The 27,542-nt window shown below is 46.8% G+C and overlaps 1 protein-coding gene across 1 annotated transcript in view; it reads left to right on the top strand.

Annotated features, from left to right (window-relative positions):
* Window positions 1–27,542, top strand: part of PHLPP1 (PH domain and leucine rich repeat protein phosphatase 1) — a 588,343-nt gene that overhangs the window by 386,635 nt on the left and 174,166 nt on the right. The window contains exons 5-8 of the mRNA XM_030207564.1: window positions 5,417–5,563; window positions 6,568–6,798; window positions 13,607–13,809; window positions 19,029–19,089. Of these exons, the coding sequence (XP_030063424.1) occupies window positions 5,417–5,563; window positions 6,568–6,798; window positions 13,607–13,809; window positions 19,029–19,089 (642 nt within the window). The remainder of the gene's footprint in view (window positions 1–5,416; window positions 5,564–6,567; window positions 6,799–13,606; window positions 13,810–19,028; window positions 19,090–27,542) is intronic.

Raw genomic sequence — 27,542 nt, 5'->3', positions numbered from 1 at the left:
TGCCAAGTGCCGCGCTTTTTCAGCAGAGGACGGGACCCTCGATTTCTGGGAGTAAATGCTCTTCTCCAACAGTGGCCGACACAGGAGCTTCTATATGTGTTCCCGCCCTGGCCCATGTTGGGCAGGGTGCTAGACCGGGTGGCAAAGCATCCGGGCCGGGTAATCCTGGTGGGTCCGGACTGGCCCAGACGTCCCTGGTATGCGGACTTGATCAGGCTCTCAGTGGACGGACCTCTGCGACTGCCAGCGGAGCAGGGCCTGTTGCATGAGGGTCCCGTGGTGATGGAGGATCCCTCCCCCTTTGGTCTTACGGCCTGGCTATTGAGCGGCAGCGTCTGAGGAAGAAAGGCTTCTCAGACAAGGTCATCGCCACTATGCTGAGAGCGAGGAAGCGCTCTACTTCTACTGCTTACACCAGGGTTTGGCGTACCTTTGCATCGTGGTGTGCGGCAGGCTCACTTTCTCCCTTCACTGCTCTAATTTCTTCAGTGTTGGCGTTCCTGCAAGAAGGTCTGGAGAAAGGCCTGTCGCTCAGTTCCCTTAAAGTCCAGGTAGTGGCTCTGGCTTGCTTCAGGGGCCGCCTGAACGGTGCTTCCCTGGCTTCGCAGCCAGATGTGGTGCGCTTTCTCAAGGGAGTTAATCACCTGCGCCCTCCTCTGCACTCAGTGGTACCTGCGTGGAATCTCAATCTGGTGCTAAGAGCCTTGCAGAAGCCACCTTTTGAACCCTTGTCGAGGGCATCTCTGAAAGACCTGACGTTGAAAGCAGTCTTTTTGGTGGCTGTCACTTCAGCCAGAAGAGTTTCCGAGCTTCAGGCGCTATCATGTCGAGACCCTTTCTGCAGTTCACTGAGGCAGGAATGTCTATTCGCACAGTGCCTTCCTTCCTGCCCAAGATTGTTTCTCGCTTCCATGTGAATCAGCAGCTCTGTCTCCCATCCTTTCGTAGGGAGGCTACCCAGAGGAGTACTCTGCTCTCAAATATCTAGATGTGAGACGAGTCATCATCAGATACTTGGAAGTGACCAATGATTTCCGGAAGTCGGATCATCTGTTTATCCTGTTTGCAGGTCCTCGTAAGGGTCTGCAGGCTGCTAAGCCTACAGTGGCAAGATGGGTCAAGGAAGCCATTGCAGCGGCTTATGTGGCCGCGGGGAAGGTGCCGCCTATCCGGCTGAAGGCTCACTCCACTAGAGCTCAGGCGGCCTCGATGGCGGAGGCTGGGTCCGTCTCCTTGGAAGAGATTTGCAAGGCGGCAACTTGGGCATCGGCTCATACCTTCTCCAGGCATTACCGCTTGACTGTGGCTGCTCGGGCGGAGGCCCAGTTTGGAGCTTCAGTGTTGCGGTCAGGGATTTCTATGTCCCTCCCTGGGCGAGTACTGCTTCGGTACATCCCACCAGTCTATGGATTGATCAGCATGATGATATGGAAGGTAAAATTATGTATCATATCTGATAATTTTCTTTCCATTAATCATAGCTGATCAATCCATAGCCCCGCCCAGATATCTGTACTGTTTTTATTCTGGTTGCATTTCAGGTTCAAGTTTAGTCTTCAGTTCCTGTTCAGGAGGACTTCGTGTTCAAGTTTTTTCAATTGGTTTCTTCAGGAGTTGAGACGATTTTGTTACAGTGAGCTGCTGCATTCCTCTCCCCTCCGTTTTACGGGGCTGGATTGAGACTTAAATTCTGCCGGCGCTCCCTCCCGCTTTGTGCGGCTGTAGGGCAGCTTTGTACCCCTCCCGCTTCGGCGGTGGTAGGGTCAGTCAGCTCCTCCCGCGGTTGCGGTTGCAGGATAAGCCAGATCCCCCCCCCCCCCCCGCATCGGCGGGTGTGGTATCCCTCCCCCGCTCCGTGGGGTTGAGCTGGACGGATTCCCCTCCCCCACTTGTGTGGGGATGAGCTGGGTTAATTCCCCTCCCCCGTTTCGGCGGTGGTGAGCTGGGCAGAGTGTCCCTTTGTGGGTGTAATTCTCTAAGTGCTGAGTCCTGCGGATGGAGCTTTGGTATCGACGTACTGAGGAGTTTCCGGCAGCACATGACCACATATAGAGAGGCAAAAGGATTGCTCTCTATCTCCACCTGCTGGTAGATGGACACAACCCACCAGTCTATGGATTGATCAGCTATGATTAATGGAAAGAAAATTATCAGGTATGATACATAATTTTACCTTCTCCTTTTGTAATAGTCTGTGGAGGAAGTATGGATAATACTGAAGAAAGGAGTTCAGGGTATTCCAAGTGGCAATAGTGGGAAGGTTGGCCATTTGGGATGGTGCAGATTTCCTTTGGACACTCTTGGATGGCAGTGAGTGGTGACTAGAGGGAAGAGCCTTAAATCTGTCAGTCTGGAGAAAGGAGCAAGCAGAAATACTGGAGGAAAAGCCCCCTGATCAAACTGGAAGAGAAGCCTGGTCTCTGAAGTTTTATGCAGCAATGCAATGTTGAAGGTTTGATTAAAGATTGAATGAGTGAACAAACCTATTTGGTAAGAGTGGCTCGGGAGAGGAGAGAGAAATAGTGTTTGGAACCATAGGAGGGAGGGATAGAGGAAGCTCGACAGAATGTAAGTGAGTGATGTGGAAGAGGCTGCATGCATTTGGATCCAACTAGTGACTCAGTTCCTCATGAGGAGAAGCAGCAGCAGCAGCAGCACACTGTAAAGTAAATAAAGGGGGGCAATGGGGAGAGAAGATAGGTAAAGGTTGGGATGGGGTAGAGGAGGGGGCAACAGAAAAGAACACTTGATAGGGGGCAGTGAGGAAGGCAACCAATACTGTTCTTTGGCTAATGTGAAATTACAGTTGGAAATAGGAATTAATATAAGGGTAGGAAAACATAGGTTTAAACTCACTTAAAATGATCAACTCCTTTTTAAGAAGGTTAAGTGCCAGATTTTAGATGTAGCCTATATTCAGGAGAACCATCTGAGAGCTGTGACCTTCAAGAGAACTATCTGGCTCCGAAAGATGAAAGGTCATTGAGGGCAAATCATATCCTCGGATCTACTTGAACTGCAACAGGGAAAGTAAAAAGAAATCAGGGGTGGCAATGATTATTTAAAAAAAAATATCCAAACCATGTTATATCTTTAAAGATAGATGGGAGCTTCTGCTAGTGTTAAGGGCGAGGTTAGTGAGGAGGAGAACGTTAGTGAATGTGCATACCCCAATTTATGAAGTTACCCTTTTGAAAGAATCTGAGGCACTCATGGAAAGGGTGAAAGGGAGGAGGTTGATTTTAGGAGGGGAGTTTAATCTAGTATGGATGTGACTTAGGATAAAAAGATAGGAAAGAGGGATCACCACCCGAGTCTAACATGAAAAGCCAAGTATCTAATAAAGCCCTTTAATTTGGCAGACTTGTGATGAATGATGCATCTGAGTGATTAAACTTCTCCTTTCACCCCCATCCTCAGATCAATTCTAGTGTAGTTATGATTCCTCTGGATCTCCAGTGGTTACAGGCCACCATAGGGTCAGGAATAAAAACTAAATTTGGTTGGACCACACCCACGTATGGGGGACGTTTTACTTAACAGGCCTTATGGTGAAAGACTTTCCTGAGGACCAAATAAGTTCATCAAAGGACAAGTTATTGATGTAAATATTCCTTGATTTAGCAATGTCTTGCAACTAAATGAGGAGATAAGCCTGAATACCCCATAATATGGGATCAAGATAGTGGCATGGGGAAGTTTATCACGTGGGCCTTGAAAGAAATAAAACAGTGGAAAGAAAGGATGGGTTGCTTGAGGATTTGAAATAGAGCATAAAAGTACAGTGTCAAGGACGGTGTTTGCTCAACTAGAAAAAGTAAGGGTGAAGTCAAGAGCCTTACAATTGGATAAAATTTTAAATTATGTAGGGTCCAACCATATGTTTGAATTTTGTAGTCTGCAGGTGAGTGTGACAACAGAATGTAATTTTGCAAATTAAAGGAGATGGGCAATATGAAGGTCAGAGGAGATAAAAGGAGCACTTTAACATTATTTTTTTCAAAAACTATAAAGAAAGGATACCATTATCTAAGAACAGGGAATTGCATCTTATTTAGCAGGGATTGAGCTTCCACAAATTACATAGGAGCTGTATGAGATGATGGAAGCTAAAATTTCAACAAAAGAAATTCTTAATGTTCACACTGCTGCTAGAAAATCTCCAGACTTGGTTGACCTATCTCTTATTAGACTGTGGCCCAATGCCCTATTAGAGGATACACTACTGCCACAGTCAGAAGATGATGGGAATTTCTCTCATTTACAAAGAAAGGTGAAACAGAGCTAGTTACAGTGCTTATATGCCAATTTTGCTATCAAATATAGATATAAAAATATTAACAATATTTTAGCTTCTAGATTATTGGACCTACCTAATACATTAAGATCAAACTGGCTTTATCCATAGTTTGCCTTCTTAGACACATTTTTTAATGTAATTTTTACCATCCTAAAAAAAAAAATGCCACCATAAAATGGCTTTGGCCTGAATCTCCCTCCTCCACCTTCCTCCTGCACATCAGGTGATGCCCTCCTATCCAGTAGACCCTGACCCCCCCCCCCCCCCCCCCCCCCCAAAAAAAAAAAAAAAAAGAGGCCACCCTGGTGGCCTAGGCTTACCCCACATGGCCCTGATATATCTTGTAGAGAGGGAGTAGGCATCCTTCCCTCCTGGCGGCGTCATGAAAATGGTGCCCTGCCCAATGCATTCTGGGATGCACTAGGCTGGACCTAGCTACCAATCTTATGAGACTGCCACTGAAACTTACAGTAGTCATTTTCAGTATGGAGTGAATGAGTGGGAGTTTCTAGTTGGGGGGGGGGGGGGGTTTCTGTGGGGCAGAGCCATCCGCTTCAAGAGACCTCAGGGAAGGGAGAGAATGGTGGATGCCACGATGTCAGACACTGGCGTGCAACTGATTGGGCTCAAACTTCCGGCAATCAGTTGCAAGAGGTATGAAAAATACTTTTAAAAAAATCTTTCTAAACTTGTACTTAAGTACAAAAGTGCAGCTTACTTTTAACAAGTTACAAGTAAAAATATGGCAAAAAAATGTAACTTAGAAGTAAAAGTATTGCCAGTTGTATTTATGTACTGTAACAAAGTATACATACTTCGTTTCTACCCATCTCTGCTGAAGCAAATGATCTGTGAACAAAACATCCTTGGATCAGTGTTGGAGTGTTCAGGGTTGCTAATTTTTTGCTTTTTTTCTAAACTGCTGTCTGAAAAGTATGTAACATATATTTAAGGAATCACTATGGGTAATTGGCATAAATAGTGCAAAGCAGAAATGCTGTACAAAACATTCTTGAATGTGTAGACCTGCTGCTGCTTTTTCATTACAGGGCAGCAGTACTGTTTACAGGATTGTTGGTAACTTTTGAGTGTGTTTTTTCCTTCCTTCCCCAATAGGTTTACCAAACTGAAGAGTCTCAACCTTTCTAATAACCATTTAGGAGAGTTTCCACTAGCAGTCTGCAGCATTCCAATGTTGACTGAACTGAATGTGTCTTGCAACGCGCTCTGTACCTTACCAGCAGAGGTGGGAGATATGCACAGGTATGTGCCTATGAAAGTACTTAAGTGCCAGCAGCCAGGGAAGTCTGAGTTGACCGCATTTTGCCCCAGGAGTAAAGTCCTCGAGACACCCATCCAGTCAGGGTTTCAAGATATCTACAATGACTATGCATGAGATAAATTTGCGTGCACTTCCTCCATGGTATGTAAATCTATCTCATGCAGATTCTTTGTAGGTATCCTGAAAACCTGACTGGCTAGGTGTGCCCTGAGGTCTGGATTGAGGATCACTGCTTTATAGAAACAACTCCTCCCTGCCCACTCAAAGGCAGAGCCATTTATCTGTGCTTAAGAGATTGCATGGGATTCTAAACCCCCTCCATGCAGTAATAATCCACCTAGCTTCAAACGATGGGAATAGACAGCTGCAGTTTGTTTTGAGCTTATGGCGTTGATAGGAATGGAAGAGATAGTGGGACCAAACCTCAGAATGCCTCTGTGATAGAATATATAAAATAAAGTGGATAGAATCCTGCTGCAATTATTTGCATGATCACAGTGGTATTCAGATAGTTCTCCAGCAAGTGGCATGTATGTACAGTACATTGTAGTTTTGGGTGGTAGATCACGTGTGTCCTGGTCTCGGACCCATTGTTTTTCTGCTCACTTAGTTATTTTATGTCTCTAAACAATGGTTGGGAGCATTACTGTAATAAGTACACAAGCTAGAATGATATTCCATTAGTTTATCCTTTTTGATATTGTGATATGTCTGTGCACATATGTGTTACTTTGATATTCAAGCTGTAATCTGAGGTGATGAGCCAGGTAATGCTTTCTGAAGACTTATCTAATGAGATTGGGGACTTTGGGTAGGACTGTAGTAGGGTGAGTTAAGGAAGTAATATTTTCTTAGATAGATGCTACGCTATTATGGCAAATTACTGTCTTCTCTTCCTGATGTCTGTCATTGATGCTGTATAAATTTGGGATAGAGTGTAGGGGGTGCTTTGATTGGTATATTCTGTTAATGCTTCTCTGTTCAGTTTGCAGACCTTCTTGCTAGATGGTAATTCTCTGCAGGCCCTTCCTGCTGAGCTAGTACACATGCAGCAGCTCAACTACCTGGGCCTCTCCTTCAATGAGTTCACCGACATTCCCCCTGTACTGGAGCAGCTGACAGCCGTGGAGAAGCTTTGCATGTCTGGCAACTGCTTGGCTGTGCTGCAAATGCAGGCCCTCCGGAGGATGCCACATGTGAAGCACGCTGATCTGAGGTACAGAATGGCATAGGAAAAGGAGAGCTCCAGTCCTGTGACCCTTGGGGCTTCTCCATGAGTACATGGTAGTGGCTGGAAGGGGAAGAAAAAGTCTGGACATATAAATAGTGTTGTGGAAGAAATTCCACTGACTGTCTCTTGTCCAATTGACCTATTTATGTGTTGTGTTTTTTTACCCCTTACTGTAGGCATATCTAGGTTTGTGAAAGAGAAGAACCCATAGATCCACTGTACCTTGCACATAAATTTGAGGAATACTGCCCTCCACTCATAGGCGGTCAGTGGCCCAACTGTTTGGGGAGGCTAAAGGGGGCAGGATTAGGGGTGGGCCAGGGGCGGAGCTTACCTCCATAATTGTTTGACAACACACAGAAAAAAATAAGTAAAAATAAAATAGTCACAGTTAATACCTTTTATTAAATTTAGATATTAGATATGTATCATATGTCAAAGAACAAAATGGTTGCTCAAAGCATATACTAAACACACTCGCTCAACTGCAAAACACTATGCACAACTTTGTGCAAAAACACACTCAGAACCTTACTGTACCATAAATATTACACTGGGAAGACCCTAATACACCAATATACCACCATACGGAAAATGCAGACCGTCAACAATATGAAACAAGGGATCATGATATCATGATACGTGTAGAGCCAAAAAACACCCTTTTAGGGTGGCTAGTGTTCACAATGAGCTCCTTTTATTAACGACCATATGTAGATCCTTCAAGAGGTAGTGTATCATGATTTACGCTGTACACCCTTTCTGATGTTTTGGTGCCACCTCAGTAAGGCCAACACACAATCTCTCCACTGCAAAACACTATACACAAACTTGTGCAAAAACACACTCATAGCCTTACCAAACCATAACAGCACTAATTCCAAGGACAGGACGAGCTACAACCTTTATGTGTGGAAAGGCAGCACTATAATTACACCGGGCTCTAAAACACCAGTACACAACCTAGTGAAACCAAAACAAAAAGGGCTGCAAATACTTCACGCTAGCAGAATACTGCATCTTGATCACACATGAAAAACACATGGCACAACAGATATGAAGGCAAAATACAAGAAGTCGGGCTCAGCATGCAGCAGTACTAGAAACATTGAAACTTACATGCAAAATATCACAGATGTACATTTCCAAAAGCTGACATATTCCAATTAATAAATTTTGAATAAAAAATGTTTTCTACCTTTGCTGTCTGAGCATTTAGTTTTTCTATTAGCTTTGGTCCCAGTGTCGTCTTTCCATTTGATATTTTTTTCTCTAACCATGTCCACCATCTTTCTGTGTCCTTATGCGTCCTGTCTACCACCCTATCCTTTCTCCAGTTTCAACATCTGCCCTCATAGTGTTCCAATCCAACCCTTAAATTCAGCAGTTTCCCCTCCCTCCATCCATATCCAGCATTTCTCCTCATTCCCCTCCCCTCCCATTCATATGCATCTACTTCCTCTGTCTTCCCTCCCCTCCATGTCCAGCATTTCTCCTCTCTCCCTTCCCCTCCATCCGTGTGCAACTTCTTCCTTTATCTTTCCTTCCCCCCATCCTTGTCCAACATTTTTCCTCTCTTCCCTGCCCTCCACTCCATCCATGTCCAGCATTTCTCCTCTCTTCCCTCTTCTCTATCCACGTGCATCTCCTTCCTGACTTCCCTCCCCTGCCATCCATCCATGTCCAACAACTCTCCATTCTCCCCTGCCATCTCCTCCATCCATCCACCCACCCATATCCTGCAAATTTCCTCTCCTTCCCCTCCCCTCCATCCATCCATCCATGTCCAGGAACTTTCCATTCTCCCCTGCCCTCTCCTCCATCCATCTCCAGAATATTTCCTCTCTCCCCTGCTCCCTCCATCCATGTCCAGCAATTCTCCTCTCTCCCCGGCCCTCCCCTCCATCCATGTCCAGCAATTCTCCTCTCCCCTGCTCTGCCCTCCCCTCCTGTCCAGCGATTTCTTCTCTCTCCCTGCCCTGCCCTCCATCCATACATGGCCAGCAATTCTCCTCTCCCCTGCCCTCCCCTCCTGTCCTCTACAGCAGTCTGTTCTCTCCCCCTGCCGTCGCCTTCTCTCCACATCCAGCAATTCTCCCTGCCTCCCTCAGCTCCCCAACAGCCCTCCTCTCTGTTCCTTTCTTCCCCCACCCCCCAACCCAACCCTTTTACTCTGTGGCAGGCTGTAGCGCTTTTGCGAGGCAGCTCTTGCTCTCCCTCCTTCCTTCCTTGGTTCCCGCTCTGGCTCCCCGATCAGCAGCCCCCCCCCCCCCCCCCCGCGCATTTTAACCTTTACTCTCCAACGTGGCAGCGACGTCAATCAATGAAGAAGAAGGCAAAACAGCCAGCTCGCTTCCAACTTCTCTCTTCACACAGTGTCCCGCCCTCGTGGGAACAAGAAATGCATCATCGCTGACGCTGAAGGCCGGACACTGTGTGAAGAGAGAAGCTGGAAGCGAGCTGGCTGTTGTGCCTTCTTCTTCATTGATTGATGTCGCTGCCACGTCAGAGAGTAAAGGTTAAAACGTGCGGGGGGGGGGGGGGGGGCTGCTGATCGGGGAGCCAGAGCGGGAACCAAGGAAGGAAGGAGGGAGAGCCAGAGCTGCCTCACAAAAGCGCTGCGCTTGTGAGGGCAGCAGGGAAGTCGGAAGTCCACGATTGGGCTCCCCAAGCCTCTTTTACGCTATGCCTCCACTCCCTGAAATATAAACCAGCATGTATGGAAGGAGTGTGTGAGATCATTTAACCTCTCCCCTCTCTCTTTCTCCCATGTGCTGTGGATGTTGACTTGCTGTTTCCCTTGTGTGCAGCTCACTACATTTGCTGTCTTTGCTATCCTGGGTTATGCTGCAGAACATATTCTCACTTGCCTGGTTTTGTGTTTTGTTCTGTGATTTCCTTTCACAAGAGAGTCTCTTCATTTCTCTCCTGTTTTCTTGTTCCCTTTTGTGGGGCTACTTCTTACCTTCCTTCTGGTGGTAGAGCAGATGGCTAACTGCTGGGCTGTTTTAACCTCTTCATCAGTGGTTCTCAACCCAATCCTTAGGACAGCGTTTCCCAAACTGTGCACTGCGGCACCCTGGTGTTCTGCAGTGAACTCTCAGGGGTGCCACGGCAAATTTTGACCTCCCTCCCGCTTCCCACAATTTAGCATCTTTCCCTTCTTCCCCTCCTGCAGGTCCGGAATCTGCCGCTTCCTGCTTTCCCCGCTGCTGCTGCAGTGCTTGCAGCTTACATTTTCGGGCTATCTGTGTGAAATCACAGACACTGCATGAACTTCCCTCTGCCGTGTCCAGCCCTGCAACAGGAAGTTGCATCAGAGAAGGCCATACGTGGCAGACTGGTAAGGCCCTAGAGTTGCCTGCCTGTGTGAATGGCAGATGGCCTGAAAATGTAAGCTGGAAGCACTGCATTGGCGGCAGGGGAAAGAGAAGGAAGCAGCAGTGATCCTGGACCTGCAGGAAGGAAGGTAGTTAGCGATGCTGGATTTCGGGAAGTCAGAGGTGTGCTGGATTTATGGGAGGAGAGGGGCTGTAGGGAATGATGTGCTGAACTTTCTGGGAAGAGGGGGCTGCAGGGAAAGGGAGACCTAAGGGGGGGGTGCTGCAAAAAATTGCTCGGACACTGAGTGTCATAAACCGAAAAAATTTGGGAACACCCGCCTTAGGACAAACTTAGTTAGTTTTCAGGATACTTGCAATTGGTTGGATAATGAGAGAGAGAGAGAGATCCATACAGTGGAGGTAGCACATACAAATGTATCTTGTGCATATTCGCTGTGTATATCCTTAAAACCTGAGTGACTAGGTGCGTATCGAGGATTGGAGTTGTGAAAAAGCCACATTGTTGCCCCATGCAGGGGCACTATAACTAGGTCTGTGTGAGCTTGACAGGAGGCAGGGGATTATAGCAGATTCGCTTCTGACGTTATACGAGGGTCAGGAGCAGTGGCACAGACATCAAGGTTGGGCTGAGAGTTGCATTCTCATTTTCTCTATCAAAATGGGTCATGACCACAAAATGTTTGGGAAGCACTGTTCAGAATTCAGCTACTCTGCCCTCTTCTTTCACACTTCTTGTCCCCACTCCTGCTGTTTGCTGGCATTGTTTGTTGTTTTTCTCTCACAATAGTGCAAGTATCTTTGTAAACTTCCAGCTGTAGACCTTTTCTTTTTAAATACACCACTCCTCTCTATTTTAAACTAGTTACTTCATGGTGTGGTAGGTTAGCTTTTATCCCAGGAAAGGAGGGAAGGGGCTTTGGAACCTGCAGTTATCAGTTGTGTACCCATGAAGTAGTGCTAGCCAGTATCCAAGGTTTATATTTTCTTTATCCCTCATGACTCGCAGAGTCCACTTTGACTACATTGCAAATGTGTTGTGCTTGCTGTATGGAGAGTTCTGTTTTAATACTGTGAGTAACCATTGTGCTCTTTCAGAATATCTGATGCACAGGCAAAATGTTTCTCGTTATCTTTTATTAACACTCCAGTAAAAACAAAAACAAAATTAGAGAAGTTAAAGGTCAAAAATAGCATAATATTCTTGCTGAAATATTTGAGGTTACAGTGAATTTCTACAGGTTAGTGTAAGCTTGCTGGCAGCAATGGATCATAATCCAAGAGCTGGTGTGACATATTCAGCATAAAACCATTGTGATATGAAACTCTCTGAAGTCAAGCAGGTCCACCAAGTCACACAAGTGAAGCTTGTTACCGTGCTTAGGACTGAATAGAGATTTCATTGGCGCTTTGAAAAACTCCACTGCCTATGTACAGTAGTTCTCATGTTGCAGTTGGCCCTGAGGCTCCCCTTAGTTTGCATTTGTCTGCTTAGGCCATGTGATGCATTTTCTCTTCCTTCTGCTTCATAGAACTTAAGATTTTCTGCAAAACCCAGTTTTACTCCACTTTTTGAAAGCTGTATCAATTCTGCTGACCTGGTTGGTTTGTGTTATCTTCAGTGTGACTGTCAACAGGCTGCTTGGTCAAATTTTTATTTTCTTTTAACTTTTAATCCACTGAAAAATTGTTGTCTGGTTTTGTCTTGTTCTTTTCCCAATAATGTCTGAGAAACAGAACAGAGGTTTTGTTTTGTCTCAAATGCAAACAGATCAACTCCATAACAGATAATTACAAAGTTGGCTACAGATATTTGAAGCAAGCCCATGATGGCTCCATCTGTGACACCTGACCTACAGTGTCACCGAGTGGTTCTGCAAAGAAATCTAGGCTCTAAACTTTGAGTCATTGCCTTGCACCTTTGAGGGACAAAGCACTATATAAGGGGGGAAAAACACTCCTTATTTGGGCTTAGCCTTTCCCAGTGCATCCTAGGATGCACCAGGCAGAGAGGCTAGGTGCTGCCATTTTGAGAATCGCAGGCCCAGAGGCAGGAGGGAGTAGGCGTTGATCCTGCCTCCAATGCTTTAAGGTATGTGAAGGGGAGATGGGTCAGGTCACTAGACCACCATGGAAGTTTTTTTGGGGCTCGAAAGGGGGCTCACTGGACCACCAGAGATTTTTCTGGAAGTAAAGTATAGAGGAAGGGGTCACTAGACCACCATGAAGTTTTCTGAGTTGTGGGGGGGGGGCTCGAGGGGGGGTCCACTGGCCTTTGGATGCCCTCTTGAGCCCCACCCCACCCTGCAGCTCAAACTGTGATGGTGTACTGACAAATGCATTTTTCTGTTCATGTGCTAGGCACTTACCAGGTCACAAACAGCGACCGATGCACAAAGAGTATGGCATGCAAATGAAATGTACAGAAATTTAATGGCAGCCTTTGTGCATCAGCTGTTAAATTTCTGTGCATCTCATTTGCATGCCATCCCCTTTGTGCATTAGTCGCTGTTTGCAACTCGTTAAGTTCACCGATGGCTGCTGTATTTAACGGCGACCTTTGTTAATCGGCCCCTCGGTCCAGTCAAACGTTTATGGATAGTCAGGAAGGGATTGTTACGGTATATTTAGAGAGCCTGGTCATTGAAGACTTGCACCAGTAACACTTAGGGACTTTTTTAATGGTCTGTATATATAGATGATTTTGTGCATTTTTAATTCATTTGTTTGCCTTCTCCCTGGTTATACAGTACAGTCTAGATTATCCGATCTTTGTTAATCTGACCATCTGGCATAGCCAAAAGACACCCCCCCCCCCCCCCCCGGTGATGTCATTGCATTTATTTGTATTAAAAATCTTTGTTTTAGAACACTTTTTGAAAATTGGTAATTCTATACCTTTGTTTATGCGTTGTTTGAGGGTTTTTTTAATGTTTTCTGTTATCTGACAACTGGTTGGTTCCATTTACTTCAGATAATCGAGACTGTACTGTATCCCATGTTATGTAGGCTTTCACTGTTTTCTTTAAATCTCTCTCTGATGAAGGAATATTATATACTTACACAAAGAAAAGGTAATGTCATTCTTTTATTACTGTTTTTGAGGAGTTCTATTTGAACTCTTAATAAATTAAGAATTGTATATAGTATTCAAAATGAGGTCTCATCAGAGCCTTTTACAGATGAAGCTGTCAGAAATGGTCTTGTCAGATGTGCCAAATAACTGTTCATTAGTGAAAGCTACTGCAGGCACTTTTCAAGTGTTTTTGTTTGGAAATGATTTATTGATATTTTGTTATGAATTCAGACAGTCTCAAGCCACACACCCAGGTACACACCTGAGCAGCCGATGGACATGAAGATAAAATCCTGACACAGGCTGATTTGTGGCAGGTGACATATCTGAGGAAGCACGTAATTGACAGAGGTTTTCTCTCCTCTCTATGCTTCAGGTTGAATATGATCAAGAAGCTGGTGGTGGACGAGCTGGAAGTCCTGCCACATGTGACCCAGCTGGACCTGCGGGACAATAAGCTCTCAGAGCTGGACACCACTATCCTAAGCAACCTGGAAGTACTGCACTGTGAACGCAACCGCCTGGCCTCACTCAGGATCAGTGGCTCCTTTCTGAAAGCCCTCTACGCCTCCACAAACGGTAAGAGCCTGTACTGTGTATGCCACATGCTCAAATTCTGCAAGGTCAATGAAAGTCCACCTGATGCCTGTACCTAGTGGGGTATGTTTGTTTTTTTTTTTCCCTCCCTCCCTCCCTCCCCCCCCCCCCCCCCCCCCTTCTGTAAGAGTTTCTCAAATTAGTGCATGTGGAACATATTCATTAACCATAGGAGGTTGGTGGCCCAGCTGTTTGGGGAGGCTAAAGGGGGCGGGGTCAGGGGCGGGCCCTACTCCATAATTGTCTGTCTTAAAACACGCAGAAAAATAAAGTAAAAGGGAGGGAAGGAAGATGCTGGACCAGAGTGCAGAGATGCCAAGGGGTGGTCCATCCCAGTGAAAAGTACCACCCTAATTAGTGAGATTGAAGGCTAGTGAGTGAGAGTTTTCTCGCAGTGCATTCAGTGTATACAATTTGTCAAGGTGGAGAAGAGATTGAATCCTAAGGAAGGTATTGGCAAGTAATGCCTTCATGTGCATGTAAAAATGGATTTATAATATCATAAATGACATAAGGATTACAGTAGGCTGTAGAATATTAATACACCTCATGGAAAACTAAACAAGCTGGATTAGTACAGATCAATCCTATACAGAATCAGTACTAACAGAATACCCAGCCTTTTCCAAACACAAGTAGCCCCTCACATATAGAATAAGTAACCACAAACTAAAAATAGAAATATGTAGACAAAATTTAAACAACCCCCAAGAAGCTACATTCTGCATACGGTGCAACACCAGTGAAATAGAAACAGTGATGCATGTTCCTCTGTACTATGCAAATATAAAAAGAGCAGATGTAAATTTCAAAAACTGACATAGTCCAATGCTGCATTATAAATCAACAAAACGAAAACAGAAAATAAGGTAATACCTTTCTTTTTGACTAATTTATTACAGTTTTTAACTAGTTTTCAGAAGCCAAAACATCCTTCCTTAATTTAGGACAAGCATACTTTTAACAGCAGTGTAGTGTCCAGACCTGAAAAAGGAGGTTTTGACTTGCGAAAGTTAGTCAAGAAAAGTTTAGTCCAATAAAAAGGTGTCACCTTATTTTCTGTTTTGTCTTTTATTTACATTTATTGACTTTTTAAAGTGGACTAACACAGCCACCACTTTACTTCATCCATCCAGCATCCCCTCTGTCTCTCCCTCCCCCTACAACCATCCAACATCCCCTCTGTCTCTCCCTCCCCCTACAACCCAACCCCTGTCGCATCTTTTTGGCCAATCTGGAAGGTTTATTTCCCCAGATAAATGGATTAAACTAGCCCTGCAACATCTGTAAAACCTCCTCAGGAACCACTATGGGAAGTGTTTTGAAATAAAATGAATGTGCTCTTTCTCTTATTTTGAAGTGCAATAATCTGGCCCCACCATGATAATCATGTGGTGTACCATCTATGTAGGACCAAAGAATCATAATTGAATAAAGCTGCCGAAGATCACAAGGCACCTCTATTCCTAAATATCTAATATGAGGCACTGTCCACTTAAGGGAAAATTCTGTTTAAGGAGATCTCTGTTTTATTGAGATTCACTTTGAATCCAGCTCCCCCCCCCCCCCCCCCCCCCAAAAAAAAAAAAAAAAAAAAGAAAACCTTCAGTTCCTGCAAAATAGTGAAGATAAATATTTGGACACCCTACATACAACAGTCATTTAACATCTAGATTCGAATGAACTCATTGAGCCAAAAGTTCAAAAGATAATGCAAACAAAAGTGGTGATAGGGGACACCCCCGATGCGTACCCCTCGTAGTCTCAAAGGGGTCTGGTCCCGGTCCCTGTCTCTTATTAGGAGCATAAATTATTTATAATTGTGATTTCAAAACCCCTAAATTGAATACCCCCTAAATTGATCAGACACTGCTAAACAGCACCCCAGAGAGTCCTTATACACCACCTCCACGATTGGCTATATTGTGTAGATCCACAGTTAGATCTACACAGGATAGCCAGGCCCCCCTTTTTTACCTCCCCTTCACAACTGTGGGTCCCACACACCTCAGAGGGACCTATATGTTAGAAAGTGCTGATCCCTGGCTCTTAGATGAGTCTGTTACAATAGATTTATGTCCCACTTCAAGTGCTTCAGCTCATTGAACACTATACTCCACTTTCCTGTATCATGTAAACCATTTGCATTCCAAGAACCCACTCTTACTCCTCTCAAAACCTCCTCATTATCCCCCTACCCCCTCCAATTTCTTCCTTCTCTACCTCCTTCCCCTCCCCAAAGCCAGTTGATCATGCTGGCTCTGACCCTCCACTGCCAGCCCACTCCCTGAAGGAAGATTCCACCCACACCCCCACCCCAGTGAAGACTCATCCCTTTCCCTCCCCCAGCACTCTTACTCTATCAACAGTCATACTTGCAAGCATTCCCCTGTCACTGCTATACTTCAAACCAGACCCAGTTTCAGTTCAAAGCACTATGGCGGAAGCCAGTCCAACCAGCGTCCATAACTCTTATCAGGTATGCTGCGCCCCTCTGTGCTGTGACATCTTGGATCGTTTGGTAGTAACTTTATGCCAGCTACCAGTATCCAAGGAGGTTTTAGGCAGGAAAGCCCCTGGATACTGCTCCTGGGTGGGCAAGCCTGTGCAACTGAGATACGTCGACACCTGCCAGGCCTCTGCGCACGTGGACACACTTTGATTTGCCAGCCACTGTAAGCAACAGCCCAAATGGAAACAGCCACATATCTGTAACTTGCATTCTGCAGGTGTACTGTCACAGGCACCAGTTCCCTTTGTGTTTGCAGAGTGGTTCACACCAAATCTTGGTAAAACAGAAATTCTGCAGTTGTCCCATATCGGATCCTTCCTGGCTCAAGCTTTGTACAATAACTCCTCAAGTGTATAGTCATGAGGAACAGATAGTTCGTAGGGGCTGAGTCTTTCTGGGGTCCCGCAGTTCTATACATTCTGCCCAATCGAGTCTTTTGAGGCTCCGAGGTGCCAACTGTCTGCTCATCTGACTGTGATAGACATACAAATATTGGTGATGGTCTTCATGCAGTCCTGGTACTGCTCCAACCCTGGGATCCCTAAGAAACACAAATAATGCTGCAGGACTGGTTTTCTAGGTCCTCGAGCAGGTCTAGCATCTGTTGCCGCTCCTGCCATTCCCGGGGACCCAACTTCTCCATTGTGGCCAGACGCTCATCAAATGTGTCCACCCTTTCTCCGCGTTGGAGCCAGAATAAATCGCAGCCTACTCATCATCAGTATCTGTTTGATCTGACGCCATATTGGCCATGCTGGTTCCCGCGGTTCTCCGTGTCCTCTGGAAGTTAGTTATTTATGTATATTACGTCTATTTTCCACTTGATATACTACGATTTCTAGTGAAATGTCACAGCAGTTTACAGCAATAAAATCATGATAGAAAAGAATGCCATTACATCATTGGACAGAATAACATTCGGACAAGATCAATCATACAAAGGAATACATTGCTTTCTGATCATGGAAAGGGTGGTTATTTTTGTCTTTCAAGATTAGAGCCTCAAGCTGGAGCACTAGGAGGGGGACATATTAAGAGCTAAGAAAAAATAATGTGTTTTCAGTAGAACTTTAAAACCAACAGAAGAAACGTTCTGACCTTAACAGAGGAGGAAGATCGTTCCACAAGTTGTGTGCAATGAAAAAGAAGGTCAAATGTGGGTGGTCTCATAATGGGCAACTTTAGGAGAAGGAAGGACAAGGTGGTGAGCAGAGGGTGCAGGAACGGGTGTAGGAGATTAAAAAGGCAAGGTATGCGGGAGAGCCTAAATGAAGGTTCTTTTGGGTCAGACAAAGAATTTTAAACTGTAAGCGATATTTGACCGGGAGCCAGTGAAGATGATACAGAAAGTGCTTCCGAGTGGACATGGTATTAGTAAAGGCTAAATACTGGAAAAATCACGCCTAGAAGAGGCAGGAGGAGGGGTAATAAAAATAGCTTATTTCTCACTGTTCTGACGTTACTGCTCGAGTCTCATTTGTCCATGCTCGAGCAGTAACGTCGCATCCTCCCAAACTTTTTTCTATTCACCCCCTACTATGTTGTAACTTTGGCACAGTACAAATTTTATCACAAGAAAAATGTACTTGCAGGTAGGGACTGGGATATTTAGGAGATTGGCACAGGGGTATAGAGCTTGAATCGCTAATTTATCAAGCACCTGTCAGCTGTAGCTGAAAATAAATATTTGAAAGCTTACAGTTAATGGCTTAAATACAACGTTCTCACTCCTGTTTTTAATTGACATATTAAAAACCAAAACAAAAAAACAGTGGAGATGACCAATAATGCAGAATTGACTTTTATTAGCTTCACAAACGGCTCAACATGGGCTGTTTTGGCTGTACAGCCTGCATCAGGAGTCTTACATCATCCAGGATAATTTTATACGCACACACATACGTCATCTGGTGGTAAATCCAAATATGCTGGACACATAATGAACGTTAAGCAAGACAAACAGCCTTGTAGCTGAAACATGGCCCATATCGAGTCATTCATGAAGCTAATAGTCAATTCTTTTTGACTGGTCATTGGTCATCTCCACTGTTTTTTTTGTTGTTGTTGTTTTATGCCAAGCAGGGGCGTAGCTGCTATGGGGCCACGGGGGCCTGGGCCCCCATAGATTTGGGCCAGGACCCCCTGCCGGCGACCCTCTCAACCCCCCCTCCCGCTGCCAACCCGCCACCTGCTACCTTTGCTGGCGGGGGACCCCAACCCTCGCAAGCCGAAGTAGTCTTCCTTCGTTTGGGTTCTTCTGACTAAGTCTGACATCCGTCAGACTCACAGAAACAGAACGAAGCCTTGCGATCTGCAGGGCTTTGTTCGACGTCAGACTCAGTCAAAAGAAACCAAACGAAGGAAGAAGACTTTGGCTGGTGGGAGTTGGGGTCCCCCGCCAGCAAAGGTAGTAGGCGGCGGGAGGGGGGGTTGGTGTTGGCAATGGGGGGAGGGGGTTGGCGGTGCCGGGGGGGGGCTAAAATGTGCCCCCTCACCTTGGCTCTGGACCCCCCTACCGTTGAAGTCTGGCTTATGCCCCTGATGCCAAGTATTGTGGAGCTCTTGTTCTCTGCCTCCATTTGCTGGTCAACAGTATAACCCCTATGTTCTAGACTGGTCTGGCTGTAATAAAGGAAGGAAAATTAGCAGTAAGACCTAATTTCTCTTTGTGATTTATTTCCTCCCTCAGAACTTGTTCACCTTGATGTCTCTCCTGTACCAAGCTCCCTTACTTTCATGGATATTTCCAGGTAAGGGTAGTTTGTTTAAAATGTTTCATTGCTTAGCCATGGTATATGTGATGTGCATGCAGTGCTTTTTTTTTTTGTAGAAAAAAAGGTGCTGGTACCCATTATGGGTGGGGTCACCACATATGGCTCTGCCCTATGATAGCCACACCCACATTCACCACACCCCTTATACCAGCTATGGCGTATATAAACAGACATAATTGAAAATATTATACTAGTATAGGAGAAAAAAAATAACTTGTGATTTTTTTTTTCATTATAAATAATTTCTGTAAACTGTTACTGCTCCAGTATACCCAGTGCAAAATAAGACAGCAGATGTAAATTCTCAAACTGGACATATTCCAAACACTAAAATGAAAATAAAATGATTTTTTTCTACCTTTGTTGTCTGGTGACTTTGTTTTTCTATCCATATTGGTCCCAATCTCTGATTCTGCTGCTGTCTCTATTTGTTCTCTTAACTCTGTTTCCAGGGCTTCCTTTCCATTTATTTCTTTCCTTTCCTCCTTTCTTCTTCATTTCTTGCCCTGCATCCATAAGTAAAAGCTGGCTCCTCCTCCGTGGAATTGACTGGAGGAGGTATAACCTGGATCCAGCTTTTGCCTATTTTCTTCATCCATGTGCAGTTTTTCTCCTCTTCCTTTTCCCTCATCTCCATCCATGTGCATCTTCTTTTTTCTTTCATCCCCTCCATCCATGTCCAGCATTTCTTCTCTCTCTTCCCTCCCCTGTATCAATATAAAGCAATAATTCTCTCTCCCCTCTCCTCCATCCAAGTCCAGCATTTCTGTCACGCCTGTGGCCGTGACCACCCTCAGACTTACCTTATTCCTGGGGGTCAGCTTCCTAGCTGGCTCCTGTTTCTTCTGTCTGTCCTTTCTGAGCTAGCTCTGGCTCTCTGTGCTGGCTGCATCCAGCAGCATGACACTAATTGCCTCACTATACTGCACCTGTGGGTGTTGCCTGGGTTAGCTCTCTCTCTCTCTGTGTGTGCTGGCTGCTTCCAGCATGACTCTAATTGCTTCACTACACTACACCTGGGTGTGGGAAGCCTCTCTGTGTTTCACTGTGCTTTCTGCCTGCTCTGTGGTTTGTGCCTGAACAGCCTCCGTAGTGCTTAGAGATTGCTGCAGCTGTGCCTTTGGTGTTGAAGGGCTTTATTAAGCACTTAGAGACTGCAGCCTTTGCCTTTGCATTGCCAGTGCCTCAAGTCCCGAGGTTAGTGTGCTGTTTGCACAGTTAGCTTTCCATGTCTTTTCTTGTGGGCTTCCAGCTCTTCTGCTTTGCGAGTTACTATCACCTGTGGGCCTTGCCTTCTGGCTCAGGGTATTATTGCTGTGTGGGTTTCAGCCCTTCTGTGTTTATTGCTCTGTGGGCGTTCAGCCCTTCTGTGTCTATTGCTCTGTGGGCTTTCAGCCCTTCTGTGTCTATTGCGCTGTGGGCTTTCAGCCCTTCTGTGTCTATTGCGCTGTGGGCTTCCAGCCCTTCTGTGCCCATTGCTCCAGTCTGTCTGCGTATACCCCTTTTACCTGTGGGCTTCCAGGCCTTCTGGGTGTATTACTGCGGCCTGGGGGTTTCCAGCCTTTCTGGGTGTATCTCTCTGACCTGCAGGCTTTCAGCCTTTCTGTGTCTATTATTCTCTGTGGGCTTCTAGCCTTTCTGTTATCCCTGTGCAGTGGTGCAGCAGCACACTGTCTGAGTCTAGTTCCGTGCCCTGTCGCCCTCATGTGTCCCAGACCCAGGGTGGGTCCTCTGGATCTTCAGTTCCTGCCTTATCCTGCAAGTCCTGCCGGCCACCTGCACTTCGGAGCTCAACTCCGGAGGAACGGTGGCTAAGTGCAGGTGAAGCTGTTCCTGTTTCGTCTGTTCTAGTTGCCTGCCTTGTACTACTCCAGTCCAGAGTTCCAGTACTGCTCTTCTGTGTTTCCAGTCCCGAGGTGGTCTTGCCTGCACTGTCGCTCCTCGGCAGTGGCCCAAGGGCTCACGAACTCCAGTCCTGCCTCGAGGACCTGACAGAATGCCAAGGCCCTCGAGAACGCAACAATTTCTCCTCTCGCCCCTCTCTTCCATCCAAGTCCAGCATTTCTCCTCTCTCCCCGCTCCTCCATCCAAGTCCAGCATTTCTCCTCTCTCCCTGCTCCTCCATCCAAGTCCAGCATTTCTCCTCTGTCCCATCTCCTCCAGCCAAGTCCAGCATTGCTCCTCTCTCCCCGCTCCTCCAGCCAAGTCCAGCATTGCTCCTCTCTCCCCGCTCCTCCAGCCAAGTCCAGCATTGTTCCTCTCTCCCCGCTCCTCCAGCCAAGTCCAGCATTGCTCCTCTCTCCCCGCTCCTCCAGCCAAGTCCAGCATTGCTCCTCTCTCCCCGCTCCTCCAGCCAAGTCCAGCATTGCTCCTCTCTCCCTGCTCCTCCAGCCAAGTCCAGCATTGCTCCTCTCTCTCCTGCTCTTCTCTCCATCCATTTCTAGCATTTCTCCTTTCTTCTCTGCCCTCCCCTCCCATCCAATCCATGTCCAGAATGATTCTCCTCTCTCCCCTCCCATCCAATCCATGTCGACTGACTCGCCCCAGCCTCCGCCTGCCACGAGATCATTCAAACTCCAGCCCCATCTGCCCGCTCCCTTCCGCTTGTGCACCTGGCAGTACTCCCTGTATTGCAAAACATTTGTTTACCAAAGTCGCGGTGAACCAGCAGTGAAAAAAGCAGGCAGGCTCACCTCCTCATCGCTCGCTTCGCTTCCCTTCCCTCTCAGCACGTCCCACCCTCACGGAAAGGAAATTACATCAAAGGAGGGCGGGGACGCTCTGAGAGGGAAGCGAAGCAAGCAATGAGGTGGCGAGCCTGCCTGCCTTCTGCTTTCACTGCCGATTCGCCGCAACTTCGAATAAACAAAAGTTTTGCAACGCAGGGAGCACGGCCGGGTGCACAAACGGAAGAGAGTGGGCAGGTGAGCTGGACTGCACAAAAAAGGTGCTGGTACGCCATACTGGCACAAAAAAAAGCACTGTGTGTATGTGGCCATTATTGAAAACTAAGTGTTTTAGCCCTGTTGTGATTGGTTTGGGAGAGGGGTGAAAAAGTTTTATAGCAGGTTCTTGTCTATGGGAAAGCAGTGCTCTATTTTTCATGGCCCTTAGATAGCAAGACAAAAAAGCTGAGTCCTGTTAAGCTTTTAACTTATGGGCTTTAACTATATTTAGTTAATGGGGTTGGCTTCCAAAACATTACAAATTGGACAGAAAAAATTATGAAGTTTCACCTCAAGGACTGTTGCGTTCCCAAACTGGAAATAAGAAGAATAAAAGATTTCAGAAGTTCACACTAGTTACAATCAATGTTCCCTCTAAGTGAAGCGTGTGATTGATCATATGTTTTAGGAGCACTGGTCACAGATTTTACATGTTTGCTCACAAAAAAGATTTTTGTGTTATATACAGAAATGCATTGCTAATACTGGCACTCAACAATTGTTGGTTTTAAAACTTGTTCCTTACAGAAACAAAAATATTTCACACATCAGGCCATTCCTTAGAGGAAACATTGGTTACAATAATTTGTTGTAATGTCCAAGAGCAAATTACAGTGACTGAACATGTCGCGTTTTGATGTTGTCCACCTGCATCAGGGGTCTAAAATGAGTTGACATAAATAGTGACAGTTAAAGACTAAAATTATTCAATACACTTATTCACTCACAAATATAATACACTTAAAACGTGCATACTTTTAACTTAATTACACGTCAAAAAATTAAAAATGGAATTATCAAAAATCAGGTAAACGAAGCAAAGAACAAACAAATGAGATTGACTCCTCTATCTGTGTGTGTGTGTTTCAATGCATATATAGAATATGTCTGTGTATTTGAATGTATAGTTAGTGTTTAACTATCATTTACGTCAATTAATTTTAGACCCCTGGTACAGGCAGATGACAAAACACCAGCATATTGGGTCATCGTGGTTTGCCTTGACAGTACAATAAATTATTGACCTCTGATGAACTTCAGAGTTTTATTGCTCTCTTTGGTGGTCACAGCTTATATTTGTGTCTGTCTTTGAGGACACTTCCTGTAACCTTTTCCATTCCTGGTAGAATCTGGCACAGTTGCATTCTAGTTGTTACTATATGATGACTATTACTACTTTCTTCAGGAAGGTGGAGAGGAGGAGGAGCAGAGAAGCTTTGAATGCTACATGAGTAATGTTGCTAGCCCCTAGCCCAAATGGGTAGAACAGGAACTGAGCCTAGCTGTATGGGGACCAGAATCAAAACACCCACATCCAGGTGAAAGCAAATTAGTCGGCATTTTAAAAAAGAACTCTTAAATAACATGCAGGCTTTGACTTAGCAGGTCAAAGCTGCGCCTGATTGTGTGTGTAGCAGCACAACGATAACTATAAGACCAACTTCCAAGGCGTCCCACAGATCAATCCAGAGACTTGTGGGTTGTGTCCCTCTTCCAGCAGGCAGAGATAGAGAGGACCTCCGAGGTTTGCTATATGTGGACCTGTGCAGCCAACTGAACCTCAGTATTCTCTCTAGCAGGTGAAGGGATATCTCTCTCTGCAGCTCTGGTTTGATTGGGCCTAGTTTAGCACAGACAGATTGAGTGGCTGTTTGCAGCTTGTGGTGTACACCTGGTGGTGCCAGGTCCCTCCCGGTCTCCCCCTACCTTTCCTCCATCACCCGGGGCTGTTGGCCTGATTGGGTGTTTCCTTTCTCTAGACGTTCTGCTGGGTCGGCTTTGGGGCAGGCGTTTGTGGAGCATGTCAGTGCCTTCTGAGGCGGCTAAGCGCTGCTCCCGATGTGGGGGCTGGAGAGCAGCATCGGGGGAGTGTGAGTCCTGCCGCCGTCAGCCCGCAGCAGGTGTTCAGCACGACGGGGGTTCTCCTCAGGTGTCCAGTGAGTCGGAAGCGCAGGGGATAGTTTTGGCGGTTTCCTCGTGGCAGTCAGTGCAGCGCGCATTGGCGGGCGCCATTTTTTTTCTCTCAGGCGCGACCCAATTCGCACGTGGTGGTTGGTAGATAAGAGGTGCAGCACGCTTCTTTGGCACAGGCTCCGATGGAGGGAAGCGATGTACAGGGAGCAAGGAGAGTCCCTTGCAGTTCCTTTTTCCCCCGGATTTTGTTTTATTAATGCACAATGCCTTTCTTTTGAAGAAGTCAGGAGCTTCTCTTCAGGCAGCCCTGTCTCTTCCTCAGCAAACTTTGGTTGCTGCAGCCTCTCAGTTTTTTCTGCCAAAACGTCCCTGGGTGACACAGATGGCCCGGTTTTGTCTCCGGGCTCTCCCTCAGAGTGTTTGGATTTGGCATAAGAAGTCACCCTGCCCTCTGAGAGGGGGGGGGGGGGTGATCTGACGGCTGCCCGCCTTTTCTTTGCAGGGAAGAGCTTCCCTCCCTGATAGGGCTTTTGAAGTTTTGGCCATTTCCCCCCTGAATCGTTAGGGGGAACAGGTCCGGTGCCCTCTATTATGTCTGGCACCAAATGCCCACCTCATTCCTTTCATGTGCGTGAGGCCATGAAGATCCTTATTTTGGCGCAGTGGGATACGGCATACAGTGGGCTTAAGGTTGCTTAGAGCTATGTTGCGTCTTTACACACTACCTGCTCCTGACTTACTTGCTGAAGGTCCCTACGGTGGATTCCTTAATCACAGCGGTCACTATGAAAACCACTCACCCTGTGGAGGGGGCATGGCGCTCAAGGACCCTCAGGATCGTAAGTTGGAGACTTGCTTGAAGCTGTCTTTGAAGTAGCGGCCCTTTCCCTGCAGGCCTCAGTTTGTGGCTCCTATGCGGTGTGGGCATGCTTATCGTGGGTACAGAAAGCCTCCTCTCCAGAAGTTCTCATGGCTGTTTTGCCGGCCTTGGAGTGCGGTTTAGCCTTCCTTGCGGATCTTCTTTATGATCTTTTGAGGGCTTCGGCAAAGGAGGTTTCCGTAGTGGTCACCATGCGTTGCTGGCTTTGGTTGCGGCATTGGGCTGCAAACGTGCCCTCTAAGTCACGTTTAGCAAGTCTTCCTTTTAGGGAAAAGCTTTTGTTTGGGACAGACTTAGAACAGATTGTGAAGGACCTCGGTGACTCTAAGGGCCAGCGCCTCCCGGAGGACAGGTCCAAGTTTGTACGACCAGCGGGACCTAGACCTAAGTTTAGGGTTACACGGCGTTACCGTCCAGGTCGCGGGGCCTCTTATCAGAGAGCAAAGTCTTCTCAGAGGCCTCAGCCCTTTCAAGGTGACAGATGGGCCTTCCTTTCCGGTAACAGAAACCAGCCCGCAACAAGGTCCGCCCAATGATGGGGCCCTGGTCCATATCCAGCCGGTTATTGGGGGCAGACTGTCCCTATTCCTGGTGGAGTGGACCAGGGTAACATCCGACGAATGGGTCTTGGAGGTTATCAGAGACGGCTACAAGTTAGAATTGGCTCGTCCGATAGTAGACTCTTTTCTGGAATCTCCTTGCAAATGTCCCGCCAAGGTGCGGGCCGTTTGACACACCCTCCTCAACTTATTGCCTGTAACAGATGACCCAGGGCGTTTGGACTTCGGAGGCGTCACGGTCCATCAACCGCTTGGCGTTACGGGCAATTCGTCTGGCACTTCGAGAGTCTCTGTCTCTTCTCTGCGGTTGCCCAGTTCGAGTTCTTTCGGACAATGCGACAGCGGTTGCTTACGTAAACCGTCAGGGGGACACCAGGAGTGCACCCCTAGCGCGAGGCGGCTCTGATCTGCCGTTGAGCAGAGACTCATCTCTCTTTCTTGACAGCGGCTCATACAGCGGGGTCACAGAATGTGCGAGCTGACTTTCTCAGTCACCACCAATTGGAGCCAGGGGAATGGACGTTCTCCCTTCTGGCCTTCGATCAGGTAACTGCCCGTTGGGGGATGCCAGAGATGGACTTAATGGCCACTGCATTCAATGCGAAGATTCCCCATTTCTTCAGCAGGGGACGAGAGCTGGGCTCAGAAGGCATCGATGCCCTTCTTCAACCTTGGCCCAGGGGCCTGCTCTATGCCTTTCCCCCGTGACCAATGGTGGGCAAGTTACTGACTCGCTTTGCCAGTCATCCCAATCGAGTGATCCTAGTGCCCCCGGATTGGCCCAGATGACCCTGGTTCACAGATGTGATCAGGCTTCTGTTTGATCGTCCTTTTCTGCTATCGGCGCAAGACGGTCTCCTGCTGCAGGGGCCTGTCACGATGGAGGATCCCTCCCCCTTTTGGTCTTACGGCCTGGCCCTTGAAAGGGCGAGGTTGAGAAGAAAAGGGTATCAGGATGCGATTATCGCTATGATGCTGTAGGCTTGGAAAAGATCCACCTTGATAGCTTATGCTAGGGTGTGGCGTACCTTCGATTCGTGGTGTGCGAGTTTGGGATTGTCAGCGGCTTCGGCTTCAGTATCAGTTATTTTCGTGTTTCTTCAGGAGGCTGTACAAAAATCACTCTCGAGTTCTCATAAGGTGCAGGTGGCAGCTCTGGTATGTTTTAGAGGCCGGCTTCAGGGGGCATCCATCACCTCCCACCCGGATGTGGTTCGTTTCTTGAGGGGTGTAAATCGTTTGTGCCCTCCTCACGTGCCAGTTCTGCCATCCTGGAACCTTAATCTAGTTCTCAAAGTACTTCCGCAGCCTCCTTTCAAACCCTTATCGAGGATTACGATTAAGGATCTCACCTTGAAGGCGATTTTCCTAGTACCTATTACTTCTGCTCGGGGAATTTGAGTTGCAGGCCCTTTCTTGCAGAGACCCCTTCCTGCCTTTTATGGAGGTGGGGGTATCGATTAGGACAGTTTTTGCCCAAGGTGGTTTCTTGTTTCCACTTGGAGCAGTCCTTGCATATGCTGGCCTTCCGCCGGGAAGATTACCCTGAGCAATTCCGGGCTCTTCGCTGCCTCGACATGAGACGGGCTCTTCTCAGGTATTTGGAGGTGACGAATGAATTTCATCTTTCTGACCATCTCTTTGTCCTTTTTGGAGGCAGTAAGAAGGGTCATATGGCGTCCAAGGACACCATAGCTCGTTGGTTGCGGGAAGGCGCCTCTTCGGCATACGTGGTATTGGGCAAGCAAGCCCCTTTGCAAGTTCGTGCTCATTCTACGCGCGCTCAAGCTTCTTCCTATGCAGAGTCCCGTTTGGTTTCTCTGGAAGATATCTGCAGGGCAGCTACATGGGCTTCGGTCCATACATTCACTCGTCATTAGTGGGTGGATGTGGCAGCTTGTCATGATGCGGTGTTTGCCTCGTCATGATTTCTGCCAGTTTGGGGGTGTCCCGCCCTACTTGAGGCCTGCTTGGGTACATCCCACAAGTCTCTGGATTGATCTGTGGGACACTTATGGAAGGAAAAATTAATTCTTACCTGATAATTTTCTTTCCATTAGGCCCAACAGATCAATCCAGAGCCCCCCCCCCCCCCCCCTCCGGGTTTACTGTCTGCGGTTTTGTTGCGGT

Source organism: Microcaecilia unicolor, chromosome 1 (assembly GCF_901765095.1).
Source record: "Microcaecilia unicolor chromosome 1, aMicUni1.1, whole genome shotgun sequence".
Lineage (NCBI taxonomy): Eukaryota > Metazoa > Chordata > Amphibia > Gymnophiona > Siphonopidae > Microcaecilia > Microcaecilia unicolor.
Note: the sequence above shows the minus strand (reverse complement) of the source record. Positions and strands in the feature narration are given on the sequence as shown.